Consider the following 17,499-nt stretch of genomic DNA (forward strand, 5'->3'; position numbering starts at 1 on the left):
ATGTGCAGCTTACTCCATTAATATTGTGTTAATAGCATTTTCAGTTTTCATATCATCTGTGCAAACCTGTTTTAAAATATTGTCCCTAATTTCACATTTCCTTATGACATAGCCACTTGGCTGCTTAAAACTCTGCTGCTCTCAGAACAATTGCACGAAGAATTCTGAAAACTATTATTTGGTATAATCACTTACTTTTTTCTTCTGTGGTGGATTTTGTGTTGTACTATTTCCCTCTGTCATACAATCCCCATTAATCCCTTTGCTAAAATTGATCATCCCATCCTCAGAGCAATAATAACCAGCTCCTTCTGGAAATGATAGTCTGGTGTCATCTTGAAGCATTTTCGATTCATTTGCCCTAAAGCCACCTCCTAACTCCAACTGATGCGAAGGTGTAAGATCCCGTAGATTTGAATTCAATGGTGAGAAATTTAAGCTCAGTCGTTCTGGGCTCTTCATCCATGAAGAGTACACAGAGCCCATTCCACTGTAAATAGGTTCTGATTGGCTGTTTGCTTCAGTCCGATCATGGTGAATAGGGCATTCTAAATCTTTGTGCAATGTGTGCTGCTCATACAATTCAAATCCCATCTGGAGTTCCGGAATAGATTCAATGCCATTGTTACATTGGTTAATTTCAGTTCTACTCCTTGGGCTAATATCTCCAATAGTCTTTACATCGTGTAGTCCCATTTCTGTTAAGTTGGAGCTCCTTAAAGAATTCAATGCTAACAGGGAGGATACTTTGTCAGAAATCTGCAAATGAAAAAGAATTGTTAAGAAGTTAAGTCACATTTTATTCTTTAAATTCAATGCTATTGATAGGAAAGGATTTATTAAAATCAAATAGTTGTATATAGGATAAAGAAGGGTTTACCATTTCAAGGTGCTTCTGTAGATTTTTTAAAAAACTGGGTTCCTAAAAGCTACTTAACACCTTTGAGACAATGGAGAAACAGCATTGCATAAAAGGATTAAAAACTAAAAATCAAGTTTGATGAAAAATTATAAAGTTTCAATGACTTCTTTACAAATTGCTGCCCGAATCTGGGATTTTTCTTGCAACGTAAGCGTTGCTGTTGAAGAACTGCTCATGCAAAAATGTAATGAATGGGTTGGTTCCAATTTTCCTTTTCTGAAAAAACGAATCTACAAGCTACTGTAAAAGAAACCAAAGACAATGTCACCTCAAAGCTGACAGCCCAAGTATCGAGCCCCTGTCGGCTCTACTGGACAAGTACAAGGAAGTGAGGAATTATGTTTTACAGTTCAAAGAAACAATATTATTCACATCTTTGTGGGGTTTCAATGCTAACCTCAAATGTTGCCTTGATTAATAGAACATTTATTTCTTGTACAATAAAAAATACACCGTATTTTTAAAAAATCATAATTAATGCAGTTAAACAAATTACACTAAATTACCTCATAACTTCTTCGCTTAACTTCAGGGGAACTTTCAGGTGATGAAATGTTCTTTGTATAGGGCAAAGGAGAGAATACAGTGAAAATATGAACAAAATGCTTTTAAACTGGCTGAAAATATGCAGTTTTACCCTATCAAATAAAACATACTTTATATTTAGCAATACATTGTACAGGCAATCGCTGGGTTACAAACGTCCATGTTACGGACAACTCGTACTTACAAAATGGCTGTTCCGCAATTCACGCATAAGATTAATTGTGCCTGAATTCACACGTGTATTATGCCCCAATTCGCGCATGCACATAATACCTCATGAACGCTAAATAAGAACTGAGAGTACCGCCTTATGTACAAATTTGGCTTATGGACAGACAAGTAATGGAATTTGTTTCTAACCTGGGGACTGCCTGTATATCACAAATTATCAAACCAAAATAGCTGAAAATAATTCACACGTTTTAGCACCTGAATATTCCCTAACAAAGCACAAAACTTACTTCAAATTGTAGGCTGTTACCATGAAGGTTGGGTGTTACAGGAGTCACTGGTGAATAAATAGGTTTCAGGCCATTTCTACAAGAATCATCCTCCATTTTTCCCTTTGTTGGAGTACTACACAAAGAAGGATCCGAGGCAGTGATATCAATAAAAGGGGGTGTTGTCTGTGGAGAAGGGACTGGAGTGAAGGACTCAGGTAGACCAGAATCTGTTAGATGGCGTAATCTTCTTTTCTTTAAAGGGGTAATTAATTCTGAAGGATAAAAGCAGAGGATGAGAATAACATAACATTTCCCCCAGGGAAGAGCCAACTACCTCTGATGAATTTAAAAAGTTAACAATATCCAACATCCAAAAATATAACAGCACATGATGTGTGACAAGATTGAACTGAATATATAACACAGCTAACAATGAAATCATGTAATAATAATTGAAATGGAAGATAAAAATATTCAAAAATATAAAAATGGATAATGAAAACAAGGCAGGGGAGAAAAAGGCCAAAATCACCATGAGGTAATGGGGAGCATAGGTGTTTCTGTCACTATGATTGAAACTCTGGAAAGTTACTAGTGCCAGGGACAGGGATGTCTCAAGAGTAGCTGCAGGCCATTTTGAAAGTAAAGAATAGTCATGATACATGTCAGATGGGTTGCATAATATCCTTGGTGTTACTTGTGCCGTGGGAGGAGGAGGAGGAGGGGAAATAGAATATAACCACATTTAGAGACAAGATTCAGTAAAAGAAGAAAAACTGGGTCAGTCCAGTAAGTTGGGCAATCATCGATATGATGAAGCACTTGATAAGATAGGTCCAACTCGAGGTAAGACAATGTTAGACTAGAGAAGGTGCACAGGTGATTCAACAGGATATTGCCCAGTTTGCATGTTTCAGTCTCAGCAAAGACTACATCGGCTGAGTTTGTTTTCTTGGATGGGGAGGGGGGGGGGGGGGTGGTGGAGGAGGGGGCTGGGGATGTTACAGACCAAATAGAGGCATACAAAGTTTGAGAAGCCTGGATAGGCTATACAAAAATAAACTTTTCCCCATGACAAACTACTTAAGACAATTTGAGATGAGGAGAAAGAGATTCAGAGGAATCCGAAGGAAGAATTTTTTCACCCAGAGGTTATTTTGAATCTGGAACCCTGATAAGGTCTTGAATCTTCAAAGAACGATAGGGTATGCACCAAATGGTGGTAAATGGGATTAATAGAGATTAGGTATTTCATGCTGGCATTAACAGGGTGAAGGCTGAAGGGCCCTTCTATGCTGCATGACTTGACAGGATTGGAAAATAGCAAATATATTTTTGTTGTACTTAAATTAATGTTACTTGGATGTTAGCACTACCGAAAAAAGTGCTGGTTTTTGGAGGTTGTCAGTTTTCAGAAATCTGGATAAAAGGTTAGGTACCTGAATAATGAAAGAGAATAACAAATAGATAAACTCACTCACCTTCCCTAACCCTGCACATCAACACAATTACACTCTGATATTTATCCAATGAAATGTTAAACTCTTGAGAAGTGCATGCTATCCCCAAGTTAGATGTCAGCAAAAAAAAAAATTAACTGAAATTGACTTCACAATCTATGAAGCTTTGAAACAGAAGTCTAGACTAAACACAACCTATGAAATAATGACAAATTTTCCCAACACCTCAAAACCTGGACTAAAGTATCATGATATTTTCATTGACTCTGTCAGATAAAATAGAGATAGCCTTGCATATGTTTTGGTCACGACACAAGAAAGAGAGACACACATAGAAGGGCCATTACAAAAAGAAAATCAGGACCAACCAAGTCTCCAGTTAAAAGTTGAAGGAAAAACAGATTTAATAAACCCAAACTCACTCTTTTCCTGGGTTTTGGAAGTGCAAAATCAATTCCCATTATTAATCCTACATGACCTGTTCAGCATTGGTGAATATCAGATATTTGTGGTAGTTGAGTGAATGAGGAATGATATCCATTTCAATGTGGATGTACTTGAATCAGATTAGTATTTTATGACAATTATTATTTTGTAGATTTTTACATCACGTTACAATACCTGTCACACAGCAATTTCCACTGAGTGCAACAGTGCCTGGGCTGTTAGTTTCTCCACTCATTGCTGGACTCAGAGAACCATCATACGAAGTTGAATCAAAAGCATCAACGACAATTGAAGTCTCATCCTCCAAAGCCTGCTTCAACCAACGCTTTACAAACAAAAATACAAATGAGGTGTTATTCACACAAAAGCATGAAACAAGAATTTATTTTCTCAGCGCCTATTACTGCTTGGGTATCCCTTAAATTTATGAAAGAAATGTTTGCTTTCATAACTAATCTTCAGAAGTCTTAATCATTTTGACTGCACATTCACTCACCGTGAATATTTGTGGGTTGCCCCTCATAAAACTCAGTATCTTATCAGTTCTTTGCAACATGTTAGGTCAAACATAGTAAATTATGATCTACGTTTTAACTGAGGATTTATTATCACACTAACTCAAAAATAAATTTATTGACAAACATCAAAGCAAAAAATATGTTAAATACCTTTTTGCAAGATCCAACCTTTGGTTCCAAAGTTTCTTTCCGACGTCTTCTTTCTGTCAAGAATGGGGAGCAAAAGCGAATATAGTGCTTAGGGGTTGTATATAGATGAGGACTGTGTGCAAGGCCAGGTAACGAATTCAACTGTGTAGCGAGAACTTCAGGATCAGTTGTTATTCGAAGAGGTCTCTCTAAAGGGTTGTCAATTAGTTTACCAGCCTTCTCATTCAACCATTCACTGACCAAGTGCTGAAAAAAAAGCAAATATTAAAACCATTAACATTGTCATAAAATAATTGCTAATTAGTTAAGGTTTATTTTATATTTAGTTTCTAATTTTCACAGAAATGATTCCCCCATTCCCACAAAAAAATCAGACAAGTGCATATAACTCTTTGGAAAGAAAAATAGCTTAGTGGGCTAAAATATAGTGGGAAAAATTTGCATGATGCAATTTTGTTTTTAAATGGCTTCTTATTAAGAATATATTTTACTTTATATAGTAAAATCCCCAGCGTCCTATACCTATGAGGATTGGTAGATGCCAGATAAGTGAATTTTCCAGATTCTTGAGATTGCATGTTCTGTGGATTGGAGAGCTAACTGCGGGGGAAGGGAATTTTTAATTTACAGATATTTTAACCTATTTATTATCACTGATTTTTTTTTTGCCGGTTACTTGAATTCAAGATAATGGGAATTTTACTGTACTTGTAATGATGGCAAGAGGGTTCATGCCTGTTGGGTTCAGGCCAGCTCCCATTAGTCCCTTGCCCCTTCTCATTTACCACTGGAAAACAATTCTTTCACCACTACTTTGATTCTCTTTGCTATTAACTTGTACTGAGAAGTTGTCTTGTTAATTACATCAACATGTCTTTGGGACACAAAGGGAAAATGTAGTATCTGGAGGAAATCATGTGGTCACTCAAAAAGCATGCAAAACTAAGTCTTCAAAGCTGTCAGGTAGCACTACTAACTGTTGCAAAATCTTGCTCTGAACTCATGATTCCATCACCATTGCTAGCGACGACCTATGCAAAATAAACAAATATAGATCACTTAGCTAGATGTAAACCTTTTTTGTCTTGGGATATTTAGTTGCTGTTCTGTTGATGGGTGGTAATGGTGTTACAGTTGATTCTTCTGCTGTAATTGTGGTTGTTTCTGTTGGTGCCGCTACTGGTTCTATTTCAATTGCCTCTTCTTCCATGGTGGCATCGCACGACCTAGGTGCAGTCTCAGCAAAAGAATTTTCAACTTCATTCAGTTGGACATCAACTTCTGGAGAAGATGGAGGAATATCAGAGCAAGTACTAACAGTTCTATGTCTCCGGCGTTGTTGTCCAATATGAGTCCTACTGCGAGAAAAGCTTTTCCTTTGTTTTGTTCTGTTTATCTTAGCAGGATTTGGCTTACTTAAGACTTCTTCCTTCACAGTTTCCTTGAGGAATAGAAAAACAAAGGTATAGTACACACACATCCTTAGATAAATTAAGAACTTTGGATGTTTAATGTTAAAACCAAAAAATGAAACCTGGCTCAGATTTTATAAAAGTTACAAGTGATAATGCAGGGCTGATAAAGCTAGAATAACTTTTCAATCCATGCTGTTGGTATGACTCATTGCAATTTTCAGAATCAGAATCTATCGTCATGAACAAGTCATGAAATTCAGTGTTTTATGGCAGCATCAAAGTGCAAACATACATGTTATAACCATCTGACGACATTACTATACAAAATCCAATAACTACAATAATAGTGCACAAAAAGTAAGGCAGTGTCTTTCGTTTATTGATCCCTTAGGAACCTGTTAGCAGCGGGGAAGCAGCTCTCCTGTACCTTTTCCCCGATGGTAGCAGAATGAAGAAAGCATAGCCTGAGTGGTGAGGATAGAGGCTGGTTTTTTAAGACACTGCCTCTTGTAGATGTACTCAATAAAGTGAATCTTGTGCCTGTGATGTCGCAGGCCGAGAGTTTATTCTTCTTGTGAAAGTTGGCACCTCCATACCAGACAGTGATGCAACCAGCCAAAATGCTCTCCACACTACACCTGTAGAAGTTTACGAGAGTCTTCGGTGACATACCGAATCTCCTCAGACTCCTCACAAAGTATAGACACTAGTGAGCCTTCTTTGTGATTGCATCAACGTGGAGGCTCCCAGGACAGAGGTGTTAACACCCAGAAATTTGAAGTTCTTGACTGCCTCCACTACTGAGCCCTCAATGAGGAGTGGGTCATGTTCCCCTGACTCCCTCCTGAAGTCCACAGTCATCTCCTTAGTTTTGCTATCGTTGAGCATAAGACTGTTGGTGTGACACCACTCAACAAGCTATCTATCTTCCTCCTGTACACTTCCTCATTACCTTTTGTGATTCTGTCAATAACTGTAGTGTCATTGGCAAATTTGTAGATGGCTTTGGAATTGTGCCTGGCCACCCATTTATGGGTATATAATGAGTAGAGTAGTGGGCTGCGCATGCCTGTGTTGATGATCAGTGAGGAGGAGACACTGTTTCCAATTCGAAATGACTGTGGTCTTCCAATGAGAAAGTCAAGGATCCAGTTGCAGGGGGCAGGAGTACAGAGGCCTAGTTTTTGTAGCTTCTTGACCAGCACTGAGGGAATAATGTTATGATATACAATCATAATGCGTAGAAATATAGACCCTCCCCTCTTTCCCGATCGCTGCCTCTTCCTCCAGTTCCTCACTCCCTTCCCTTCCTTCTCCCTTCAGAGAGCTACCCTTCTTAGCTTTCTCCCCCTATCAATTCTCAGCTTCTTTCTCCCTCCCACTTGTACCTGCCTGTGCTTCTCCTACTTCCTATTCCCACACCTCTCTTCCTCTCCCCTTTTTATTCAAGCGTCCACCTGTTTTTCCCTTTTCCCAACGAAGTGCTCAGGCCCGAAACATTGGTTAGCTTTTACTTTTTATGGATGTTGCATGACCTGCTGAGTTTCTTCAGGCATTCACTTAAAACAGAGATACAGAGGAATTTCTTTAGGAAGATGATGAGAAATCTGTTGAATTTGTTGCCACTGGCAGTTGAAGAGGCCACATCATCAGATGTATTTAAGGCAGAGATTAATAGGTTCTTGATTAGCCAGGGCATCAAAGCTTATGGGGAGAAGGCTGAGCAGAGGGGCTGAGTGGAATAATGGATCAGCTCAGGATTAAATAGCAGGGTAGACTCTATAAGCTGAATAGTCTATTTCTGCTCTGATGTCTATGGTTTTATATTTGTGAAAGGAAGAGCTAATTGAGATGGCCAAAGTGATTAATTTGGGTTCAAATAAAATAATTGATCAATAAAGAAACAAAAGGAAAGAAAAAGCAAACAAAAAATAATTTAGAAGACATTAGTAACATGTCAATGCTGATCACAAATAAATGATGATGTGACACAAAAATCGGCAACTCAAATGATAGTTAGAAAGAGACAAATCAATGAACTTTTGCACATTTTTGAAAAATATTTTCAACTAAGATGGAAGCACAAAACTGAATAATTTGTACTCATTTCACAAGTTTGACTGGCATTATATTAACAGTTACATCAATAAAGGCACTGTAACTCATTATAGCATTCAGTCCAAATAGCGGCACTGCTGCAGCTGCAATAATGGCAGCGCTTCCGCTGGTACGGACCTGGGAGGAGTGGGAGATGCATCATCCAGAGGCTTCTATTGCAGGGATCAATGTCTCTGAAGTGACTTGCTTTGGCTTCTCTTTCTCTTCTTGACAGTGTCACTTCTGTGTGCATTTACGGGCAAACCTCAAACAGGAAGAAGGTACAGGAGCCTGAAGATGAACAGCCAATGGCACAGAAACAGCTTCGTCCCCTCTGCCATCAGTTTCTGAAGGACAATGACTGCCTCAGATAATGCCTCACATTTTACTTTCACATTAATTAATTAAATTTTAAAAATGCAATTGGCACCTTTAACGCTGTTGCAAAGCAATGAATTACATGACATGACAATAAATTCTGATTTTGTGTATTATGAACTTGACGTTAAAGGAACCTTGGAAGATGAAAATATATAATGGGGGAAGTGCTGCTTGTTACAATCAAATAGCAGAGTTGATGACAAGCAGCTCATTGGGATTTGAAACATGCAGCCTGTCTTTGGACGAGAGTTGAAAAAAAAATTAAAATTCCATTAGAAAAATATTAAATGTTTGAAGAGTAGAACTGAATTACAGTTTTGAGTATTCATCACGTTGTAAAAAAAAAATGATGATCAAAATGGGGAGAATAAAAAGGGCATGACTAGCATGTTTCTAGGACTGGAAAATTCACCTCTGACCTCTGAGGAACGATTGGACAGGATTGGGTTGTTTTCTTTGGAAGAGGAATTGAAATGAAGTTTATAAATCACCAAGGACCCAAACAGAGTAGAGAGGAAGGACTCATTTCCTTTTAAAAGGGATAATAACAACAAAGTAATTGCTGAAAGGATTAGAGAGAGGTGACGGGGAGTGCTAGGGGTCTGGAATTTAAACCGTAAAAGGGAGGTAGAAACAAATACTTATGACTGGAGGGCTATAGAATAAGTAGGGTTCTGCTTGGTTGGGTTAGGTTGGGTAGTTATTTTCCCATTGGCACAAACAGAAGCTTCTTTCCCCTCAAATTTTACAGTGATCTTATGAATGTGTGCTGTCTCACAGCGAATAAAGGTAGATAAATCCCCTGAGCCTGACATGATATTCTCTCGGACTTTGAGGGAGACGTGTAGAAATTGCAGGGTTCCTGGCAGAACTATTTAAGACATTCTTATCCACAGGCGAGGTGGCAGAGGATTGGAGGGTAGCTTACGCTGTTCTGTTATTTAAAAAAGGCTCCAAAAGTAAACTGGGAAATTACAGGCCGACGTCAGTAGTAGGTAAATCATTGGAGGGTATGCTGAGAGATCGGGGATAAAAGAGCTGATTAAGGATAGTCAGCTTGGCTTTGTGCATGAGAGGTCGTGTTTAACAAATCTTAGAGTTTTTCGAGGAGGTTACCAACAAGATGGATGAAGGAAATGCTGTGGATGTTGTCTACATGGATTTTAGTAAAGCCTTTGACAAAGTTCCACATGGGAGTCTAGTTCAGAAGGTTCAGACACTAGATATCCATGGAGATGTTGTAAACTGGATTCGAAATTGGCTGAATGGGAGAAAACAGAGAGTGGTAGGGGATGATCGCTTCTCAGACTGGAGGCCTGTGATTGGTGGTGTGCCTCAGGGATTGGCGCTGGGACCATTGTTGTTTGTTGTCTATATCTTTGTTCTGGATGGTAATGTAGTAAATTGGTTCAGTAAGTTTGCTGATGACACTAAGATTGGAGGCGTCGTGGACAGCGAGGAAAACTTTCAAAGCTTGCAGAGGGATCTGGACCAGCTGGAAAAATGGGACAGAAAGTGGCAGATGGAATTGAATGCAGGCAAATGTGAGGTGCTGCATTTTGGAAGGACAAACCAAAGTAGGACATACACAGTAAATGGTAGGGCACTTAGGAATGCGGAGGAACAAAGGGATCTGGGAATTCAGATACATAATTCCCTGAAAGTGGCGTCATAGGTAGACAGGGTTGAGAAAAAAGCTTGTGGCATAAATCCTGCATTGAGTACAGGAGTTGGGATGTTATAGTGAGGTTGTATAAAACATTGGTGAGGCCAAATTTGGAGTATAGTGTGCTGTTCTGGTTACCAAACTACAGCAAGGATATCAGTAAGATTGAAAGAGTGCAGTTAAGATTTATTAGAATGTTGCTGGGTCTTCAGGAGTTAAGTTACAGGGAAAGATTAAACAGGTTAGGTCTTTATAATCCTTGGCATGTAGAAGAATGAGGGGAGATTTGAGAGAGCTTTAGAAAATTCTGAGAGGTATAGACAGAGTAAATGCGAGTAGGTCCTTTCCTCTTAGATTAGAAGAAATAAATACAAGAGGACATGAATTTAAGGTGAAAGGGAAAAGGTTCAGGGGGAACATTAAGGGGAACTTTTTCACCACTTAGATTAAGAGAGATAAATACAAGAGGACATGGCTTTAGGATGAACAGGGAAAGGTTTAGGGGGAACCTTTATACTCAGAGAGTGGTGGGAACGAGTTGCCATCTGACGTGGTAAAAGTGGGCTCACTCTCGTTTTTAAAATAAACTGGATAGATGCATGGATGGGAGAGGTCTGGAGGGTTATGGAATGCATGCAGGTTGGTGGGACTAGCAGAACGTTTTCGGTACAGACAAGAAGTGCCGAATGGCCTGTTTTTTGTGCTGTAGGGCTCTATGGATTTATGTAAATGAAGAAAAAGAAAGCATTTAAAAAGGGTGAAAAAAATCAACATAAAGCAGTAAATGACCAAGGTTGGAACTTCTTCGGTCAGTGCTTTGTTCGTTAAAGGAGTAGCTCACAAAATAGGGGTACCCTTATGAAATAGAAAGCAACTAAATTACAATTTTTCTTCAGTGTCCTAAAAATTAATTCATAAACTACAACATTGGACCAAGTTAGTGTACTTCTGGGTGTCTGTAGATGAGGTAGTGAATCTTGGGATGGTAGTGCTAATGTAAGGTACAAGGGAATTAACACAGACTTAAGAGGAAACAGGTTTGGCTTTCTAATTTGAGAGAAAAACAAAAAAAAAGTAATACCTGTGTGGAATCTGAGATGGGTACTGCTTGTGTTTCTTTGCTCTCCAGTTTAACGTCCTTTGCTGTGCTGATTCGTTCTAAAGCCTGTTCTCTTCTTTTCTCCCTCTTCTCCATCTTTGCAAACGCTTGCATGATGGCTTCCATTTTTCGCTCTTCTCTAGTCTGTTGAAATAAGTTAAAATAAGAAAACTGAGGCAAATATATACCAAACCATATGCTAATATAAACATTACATTGCATTTAATAATGCTTTATGTGCACAATTCCTGAACAATTTTATTGTGCTCAGTAGCTCATATATTAATTCACATTGAAGTGGAAAAATAAGCAGTTGAAAAGTACTGTTTCTGAATACAAATATATTTAACCATTTTCAAATTGTGGTTTTAAAGGAAATGTCACATGCAACACCCCAAATAATTAATGATCCATGCTTTACCAATAAAAATGGCACACTAACTGGACTGCACAAAAACTTAATTTCTTATGCACTTGAAGGCATAAGTTTTATATTATATGAGATATATATATATAATGTAATTTTAAAAAAATTCCAGTCAGTAATCAACTTAGGATTAGTTATGCTAAAGATACACCATGAAAGTTTACTGAAGTACTGCTTGGGTGACATTTTAAGTACTATTATAATGTGCTCATTTTCTGGGCTCCAAATTACTGAATTTTTAAATCCTGTTAATGAAGTTTTCAAAACCTGAATTTAAGTGATCCCTGTGCAACTTAATGTATCATAATTGTAATGGGAACAATTTCTACATGCGAGTATTCAATATGGCAAACAATTTATGCAACAATCCAACATCTTTACTCATTTTACATGCATGTGCAAAGTAAAAGCAAGAACATGGGGTGCGTATTACAATTACACATCAAGCAATTATCTGGTTGTCAGTCATCTTCCAATAATAAATATTGAGGCATAAAGATAAAGGTTTGATGAGTTCCTTTAGTATGTAAATTCTACCAGAAAAAAAATACTCCAATTGATCTCAGCTTTCTCTTCATCTGTTTTATCATTTCAAGACTCAGATTATTCTGTCATGGTATAAGTTAGTTTATAATACAATGATGGCACATGATCAACTAAGAACATTTCAATGCTGCAAAACTCTGCTCACAGTCTGTCAACAAGGTTGTACATCGGAAAATCTACATATTATCGGAAATACCATCCAATCTGTTTCAAATTCAATCTCCTACTCCATGAATTCAGCATCAGTAGTTATTCTTCAGATAAGGAAACATGGGGGGAACACTATTTCGAACCAATCATTTTCTAACAATTGAAGTGTTCAATTAATATTATTTATTTTGATTATTGCATTTTTTTTTAAGAATTGTCCTTGAGCATATTGGAATTCCTGGACCTTTACGTGGTGGAAAGTAAACAACAAACTCTAGCGCCAGAAACATGAAATGAGGTGCTCAGATACATGAAAATGAAAATACCTGTACTTAAAATGTGAAGAAACTGGGCAAGAGTTATGATATCTCTAATCCATTGGGAATATCCTGAAATCTTAAGTATTTACATATAGCTGCTCTCTTTCAGTTATTTAAAAAAAAAATCACTTGAAACTGATAATCATGAAAGCCAAATAGAGATTTGAAGAAATATCAAACATCTTAATAAAGGCTGTAAAGCAGCATAGCAGGGCAGACTGGACACATTTTAAACACACAATCTGGAGCAATAGCAAACAAGTAGAGATCACTTCTTTCAGAGCTACAATCTGATCACTGACTCATATTAGGAGCTCATCAGGCAAGAAGAATCCTACAGAACATTAATAGCCCAAATGTACAAAGCAGCAATTTAGCAATCATTTAAAGCTGTCAATGTGCCTGAAATCTTGTGATAGCATGAAGCAGCTATATACCTGTCAACTTACCATCTTTCTTTTTCTTTCTGCAATCTGTTCCTCAGACTCCATCTCTACTTCATTGCTAACTGGAGGTTTTTCTTCTATATCCTCAATAAAATCTGGCTCCTGCAAGACGGAAATGACTGCTTTACTGATCTGCACTACTCTCTCTACAGATGATGGAGAGCTATAGTCTTGCTGGATTAGTCACTACTGGGATATACAGCTGACCAAGAAAACAAGATCACTTCCTGTATCAAACACTACTACATTTTTACCTGATTGTTAGTCAAAGACACCCTGAGGGGAGACAATTTCCTCTGTTTGTTATCCAATGCTTTAGTTTTGGGGGTCATTCCTTCAGTATCAGAAGAAATATTTTGATTTTGAGCATCCTTTTCTTTCAAGCAGTCCTTCTCTTTCTTTCCTTTTTTTCTTCTTGTTTCGTATCCAATACTGATGTTGTCAGTTGGCTCCAAATTTTGTCTGAGGACTGGACAATCTGGATTCCCTTTCAGGCAAGCACAATCCACTTTGTATTTGCTGTGGGGAGGAATAAACATTGACTGATGCACATTACAAAAAATGCAATTCAAATTGATCTGAAGAGAAACAGAGGTTGCCTCCCCAAATACAAAGCAAATTATCTTTGATAATGCAACGGATTATTTGATGCAAACCAAGAAGAAAATTCACAAATACCACTTATACTCACTCTGTGAATACACAGTACTTTCTTCGATGTGGACTGCGGAAATGTACGGCAAGTTTTTATCCCTCCATTATTTTATCTGCTCCTATTAATCTCTCATTAGCTTCACCACCTTCTGCCTCTTCCCCTTTTTGTTAAATCTTACATTTCTCAGCTTTTGCTAACTGATCCTTTTCTGTTCACTGGTGCTCCTTTCCCCCTACCTCAGTGATATTCTTTGTACACATCTGTTTTCTTGCAGTTTTACTTCTTTTTCACCTCGATATTATATTTTCACTCTACATTTTTACTAATTTTCTCACATTTTTCAATTGTGCATTTTGTTTTTTTTAAATTTCCTCTGCAGATTTTCAACAAAAAAAGGCAGTACAGGGACGAATTAAAGGAAGCATACACAGGTCTCAAATAATTCATACAACTTATTAACTCTTTTGGTAAGGTTTCAATTTACTAAAGCACAAAACCTCGTTGCCCACATCCTTTTGTTCATATAGATGTTACTCCTCAGCAATATCACCTCACATCAGTCTCAGCATAGGCACTCGGGACACTCAGCTTTAACTCTTAATCACCTCTCAATACTATTGCCAATCAAATACTCACCAATTCCCATAATCAAAGTCAAATCCAATGGTAATTTCTGTACCCTTTGGAATGCTTCTCTTGGAGTAGATATGAAGATGAATCATACCACCTTCAATTATATGGCGAACCTACAAGTGTAAAAAATTAAGAGAAAAATCTCACTGATGTGACTTTTTTCACAGCAGAAGTGTCACAAGACTATTAGGATCATTGGTATTAAAATGAAAATAATCAACAGACAACTGTAACAGCACATCCACAATTAAGTATAAAATTAGGGAACTTGCTCTCTCAGCTGCTCCCGTGATAACTTTAAGCTCCACATCGTACAGAGCAAAACTAAACCATCCCACAGACTTGGCATTGACATATAAGGCACATAATATACGTGACTATATAATAGTTGCATTACTGACCAATTATTGGATTCAAAACTCAATCCGACAATGTTAGGTCTGTCCACTTAAGATTTTAATTCATGTGTAAATGTCGGAATTCTTGCTAAAATACTGATATGGTTTTGAAGCGTGTGACTTTTTTTGTTTAACAATTAAACTGGTTTGGGAGATAAATTTAGTGATTTGTCTTTAATTTTCTGACTTCTCTCTTGATCACATCGTTTGAATTCTATAGATGACTTGACAAGGATTTAACTACACAAACTTGCACTACGTGTTTCAGATTCCAGGTACCATATAAACAATTCTTCCTCACATGTCCCAGGTTTCTATCGTAAAGTGTTGAGCTGAAATGACTCCAATCAATGCAAAGCCAATAAAAGTCTGTTCTCAAGTGTGAGTGTAATGAATAACTGGCATTTGTTCAATGTTGATCACAAAATTCTAATCTTAGTTAATATTATATGCTTCATCAAAATACAACCTACCTCTGAATTTGGTATGCATGACCGCCTGATGAACCGTGCTTCATTTCCAAATGTTCTCGCATCAACACACATTTCCAGGCCTCGAAAGTTTGAATAAAATAATACAAAAGGATAAGGTCTAGAAATGAACAGATAATCATTGATTCATTTAAATACTCGGCAAATGGCAAGTTTTCACGCAAGCTGTTCAAAGCTGCACATTTCAACAAAGTTAAAATGTTCTTTCCATAGTTACATACAATCAACTGCTTTTACAAAGTAGGCTATGATATTTTCTGTGATTTAATTGTACAGCATGGAAACAGGCCATTCAGCCTAACTGGTCTACACTAACCAGAGGTATTAATCCCATTTCCCAGGGATTGGACCATAGTCCTCTCTGTCTAAGCAATTCATGTTTATCTAAACACCTCTTAAATTATGCCAGCGATCCAGATTCTCTCAGGCAGTGCATTCCAGGTACTTGCCATTCTCTGAGTGAAGAACGCTTCCCATCCAATATCCCCTCCAAATCTCTGCAATGTTCTCTAGTTTTATCTACTGCTGATACAGTAAAAAGCTTATTATCTGTATATAATTTTATATACTTCAATTATGTCCCTTTTCAACTCTTCTACTCTGGGAAGAACAAACCTAGTTTCTCCACCCTATTCATAAATGAACTGCTCCATCTCAGATAACATACTGGTGAATCTCCTCTGCATCCACTTCAGTGTGATCACTTCCTTCCCTCCATATTTTCAACATTACCCTGACTTACCAACAGTAGCTATCTGCGTAATATCCGGAATTCCTCTGACAAATCTCTCAGCCTCTTTTTTTCCTTGAAATATTTGCATCTGCTTGACCAAGTCTTTTGAACAGCTACCTTAAAATGTTTTTTTTTTGCAAATATCAATTATGCCTGTTCATGCTTCAATGTAAACTTTTGGATTTGCAACATTAAAGGGCACAACCACGCAAAAAGCTGCATTTTAAAAAAAATAAATGCCATAAGAGAGATTCAACATGGGTTTCTGGCCCACCAAGACTGCATCAACCATAATTGTATCTTAATCCCATTTCTTTTTCTCCCCACAATCTCATCAACTGCCACTAGATTTTCCCACTCATCTATGCACTAGAAGCATTTCATAATGGCCAATTAATCTCCTGCCGCATGTATTTGGAATGTGGAAGGAAATCTACACAGTCACAGGGAAGACGTGTAAACTTCTCTGAACCATGAGGTCAGGATCAAACCAAGTTCTCTAGCATTATAAGGTAGTGACTCTACTAACTGAGTCACCGACTAATGACTGAAAGCACATTATTCTCAGTTCAAATTAATTGTCTCTTGCTGATGGAAATTGGTAAAAATGAAGAACAAGAGACTGCAAATGGTGGAATCAGGAGCAAAAAACAAATCGTTAATAAAAACATCTCGACTTGAAATGTCTTCCCCATCCCACCAATATTTACCTATCACCTGCCAACCTATGCATCTATCCCTCCCACACCACTCTTTTACAGGTGAATGTTTCTTTCTATTCTTGATGAAGGGCTTGGATCTAAAATGCTGAGTATCTCTTGCCATACATAGATGTGGCCTGTCCTGCCGAGTTCCTCCAACATTTTGTGTGTTTCTCTAGTTTTCCAGCATCTGTATCTCCCTTGGTTGCTCAAAAGTGTAGCCCTACTAGTTTTATCGAGCTGCCACATGATTTATTATGCACACCCAAAGAAGGCAAGCATACCACATGCTTTATTTACCACCCTAACTACTTGTGTGGCCACTTTTAAGTATTATTGGACCTGGACCCCAGGATCCCTCTGCAGATCACTTCTTTAAGAATCCTGTCATTAATTGTATAAATTTATGTGAAAACTAATTTCAATGAACAGAACAAATAATTGTATCTATTTTGTTGCTAGGGAAGACAAATAGCATTTAATACAAGGAGCCTGGAATATAAAAGCAAAGAGGGTGTGATGCAACTTTACATGGTGTACCACGGCGACACTACAACTACAGTACTGCCTTCCATGTGTAAAAAAAGGACATACTCGAACTAAGGTAGTGCAGAGAAGACTCAGTAGGTTGATATCCGGGATAAAAGAGTTCGCATATGAAAAGAAGATGAACGTTACTGTTTAGAAGAATGGGAAGTAATCTTATTAAATGATACGATATTTTGAAGACACAACAGAGAGGAATTTCTTTCGTCAAAGGGTTCTGACTTTTCAGAATTCTCTACAAAACAGCTGTACAGATGCAGTAACTGAACATAAACAAAGTAGAGATTGAAAGATATTTGAATCAAGGGT

The 17,499-nt window shown here is 37.7% G+C and overlaps 1 protein-coding gene and 1 long non-coding RNA gene across 2 annotated transcripts in view; one reads left to right on the forward strand and one right to left on the reverse strand.

Annotated features, from left to right (window-relative positions):
- kmt2e (lysine (K)-specific methyltransferase 2E) overlaps positions 1-17,499 on the reverse strand; it is a 120,762-nt gene that overhangs the window by 19,017 nt on the left and 84,246 nt on the right. Inside the window, 11 exon segments of the mRNA XM_069908245.1 lie at positions 196-759; positions 1,429-1,479; positions 1,930-2,183; positions 3,993-4,143; positions 4,487-4,732; positions 5,562-5,927; positions 11,127-11,288; positions 13,037-13,135; positions 13,288-13,552; positions 14,325-14,434; positions 15,193-15,310. Of these exon segments, the coding sequence (XP_069764346.1) occupies positions 196-759; positions 1,429-1,479; positions 1,930-2,183; positions 3,993-4,143; positions 4,487-4,732; positions 5,562-5,927; positions 11,127-11,288; positions 13,037-13,135; positions 13,288-13,552; positions 14,325-14,434; positions 15,193-15,310 (2,386 nt within the window).
- LOC138748326 (uncharacterized) lies at positions 658-8,610 on the forward strand. The gene is made up of 3 exons (XR_011347935.1): positions 658-786; positions 5,717-5,949; positions 8,234-8,610. It is a non-coding gene; the product is annotated as an uncharacterized lncRNA (long non-coding RNA).

The sequence above is a fragment of the Narcine bancroftii genome, chromosome 13 (assembly GCF_036971445.1).
Source record: "Narcine bancroftii isolate sNarBan1 chromosome 13, sNarBan1.hap1, whole genome shotgun sequence".
Taxonomy (NCBI): Eukaryota; Metazoa; Chordata; class Chondrichthyes; order Torpediniformes; family Narcinidae; genus Narcine; species Narcine bancroftii.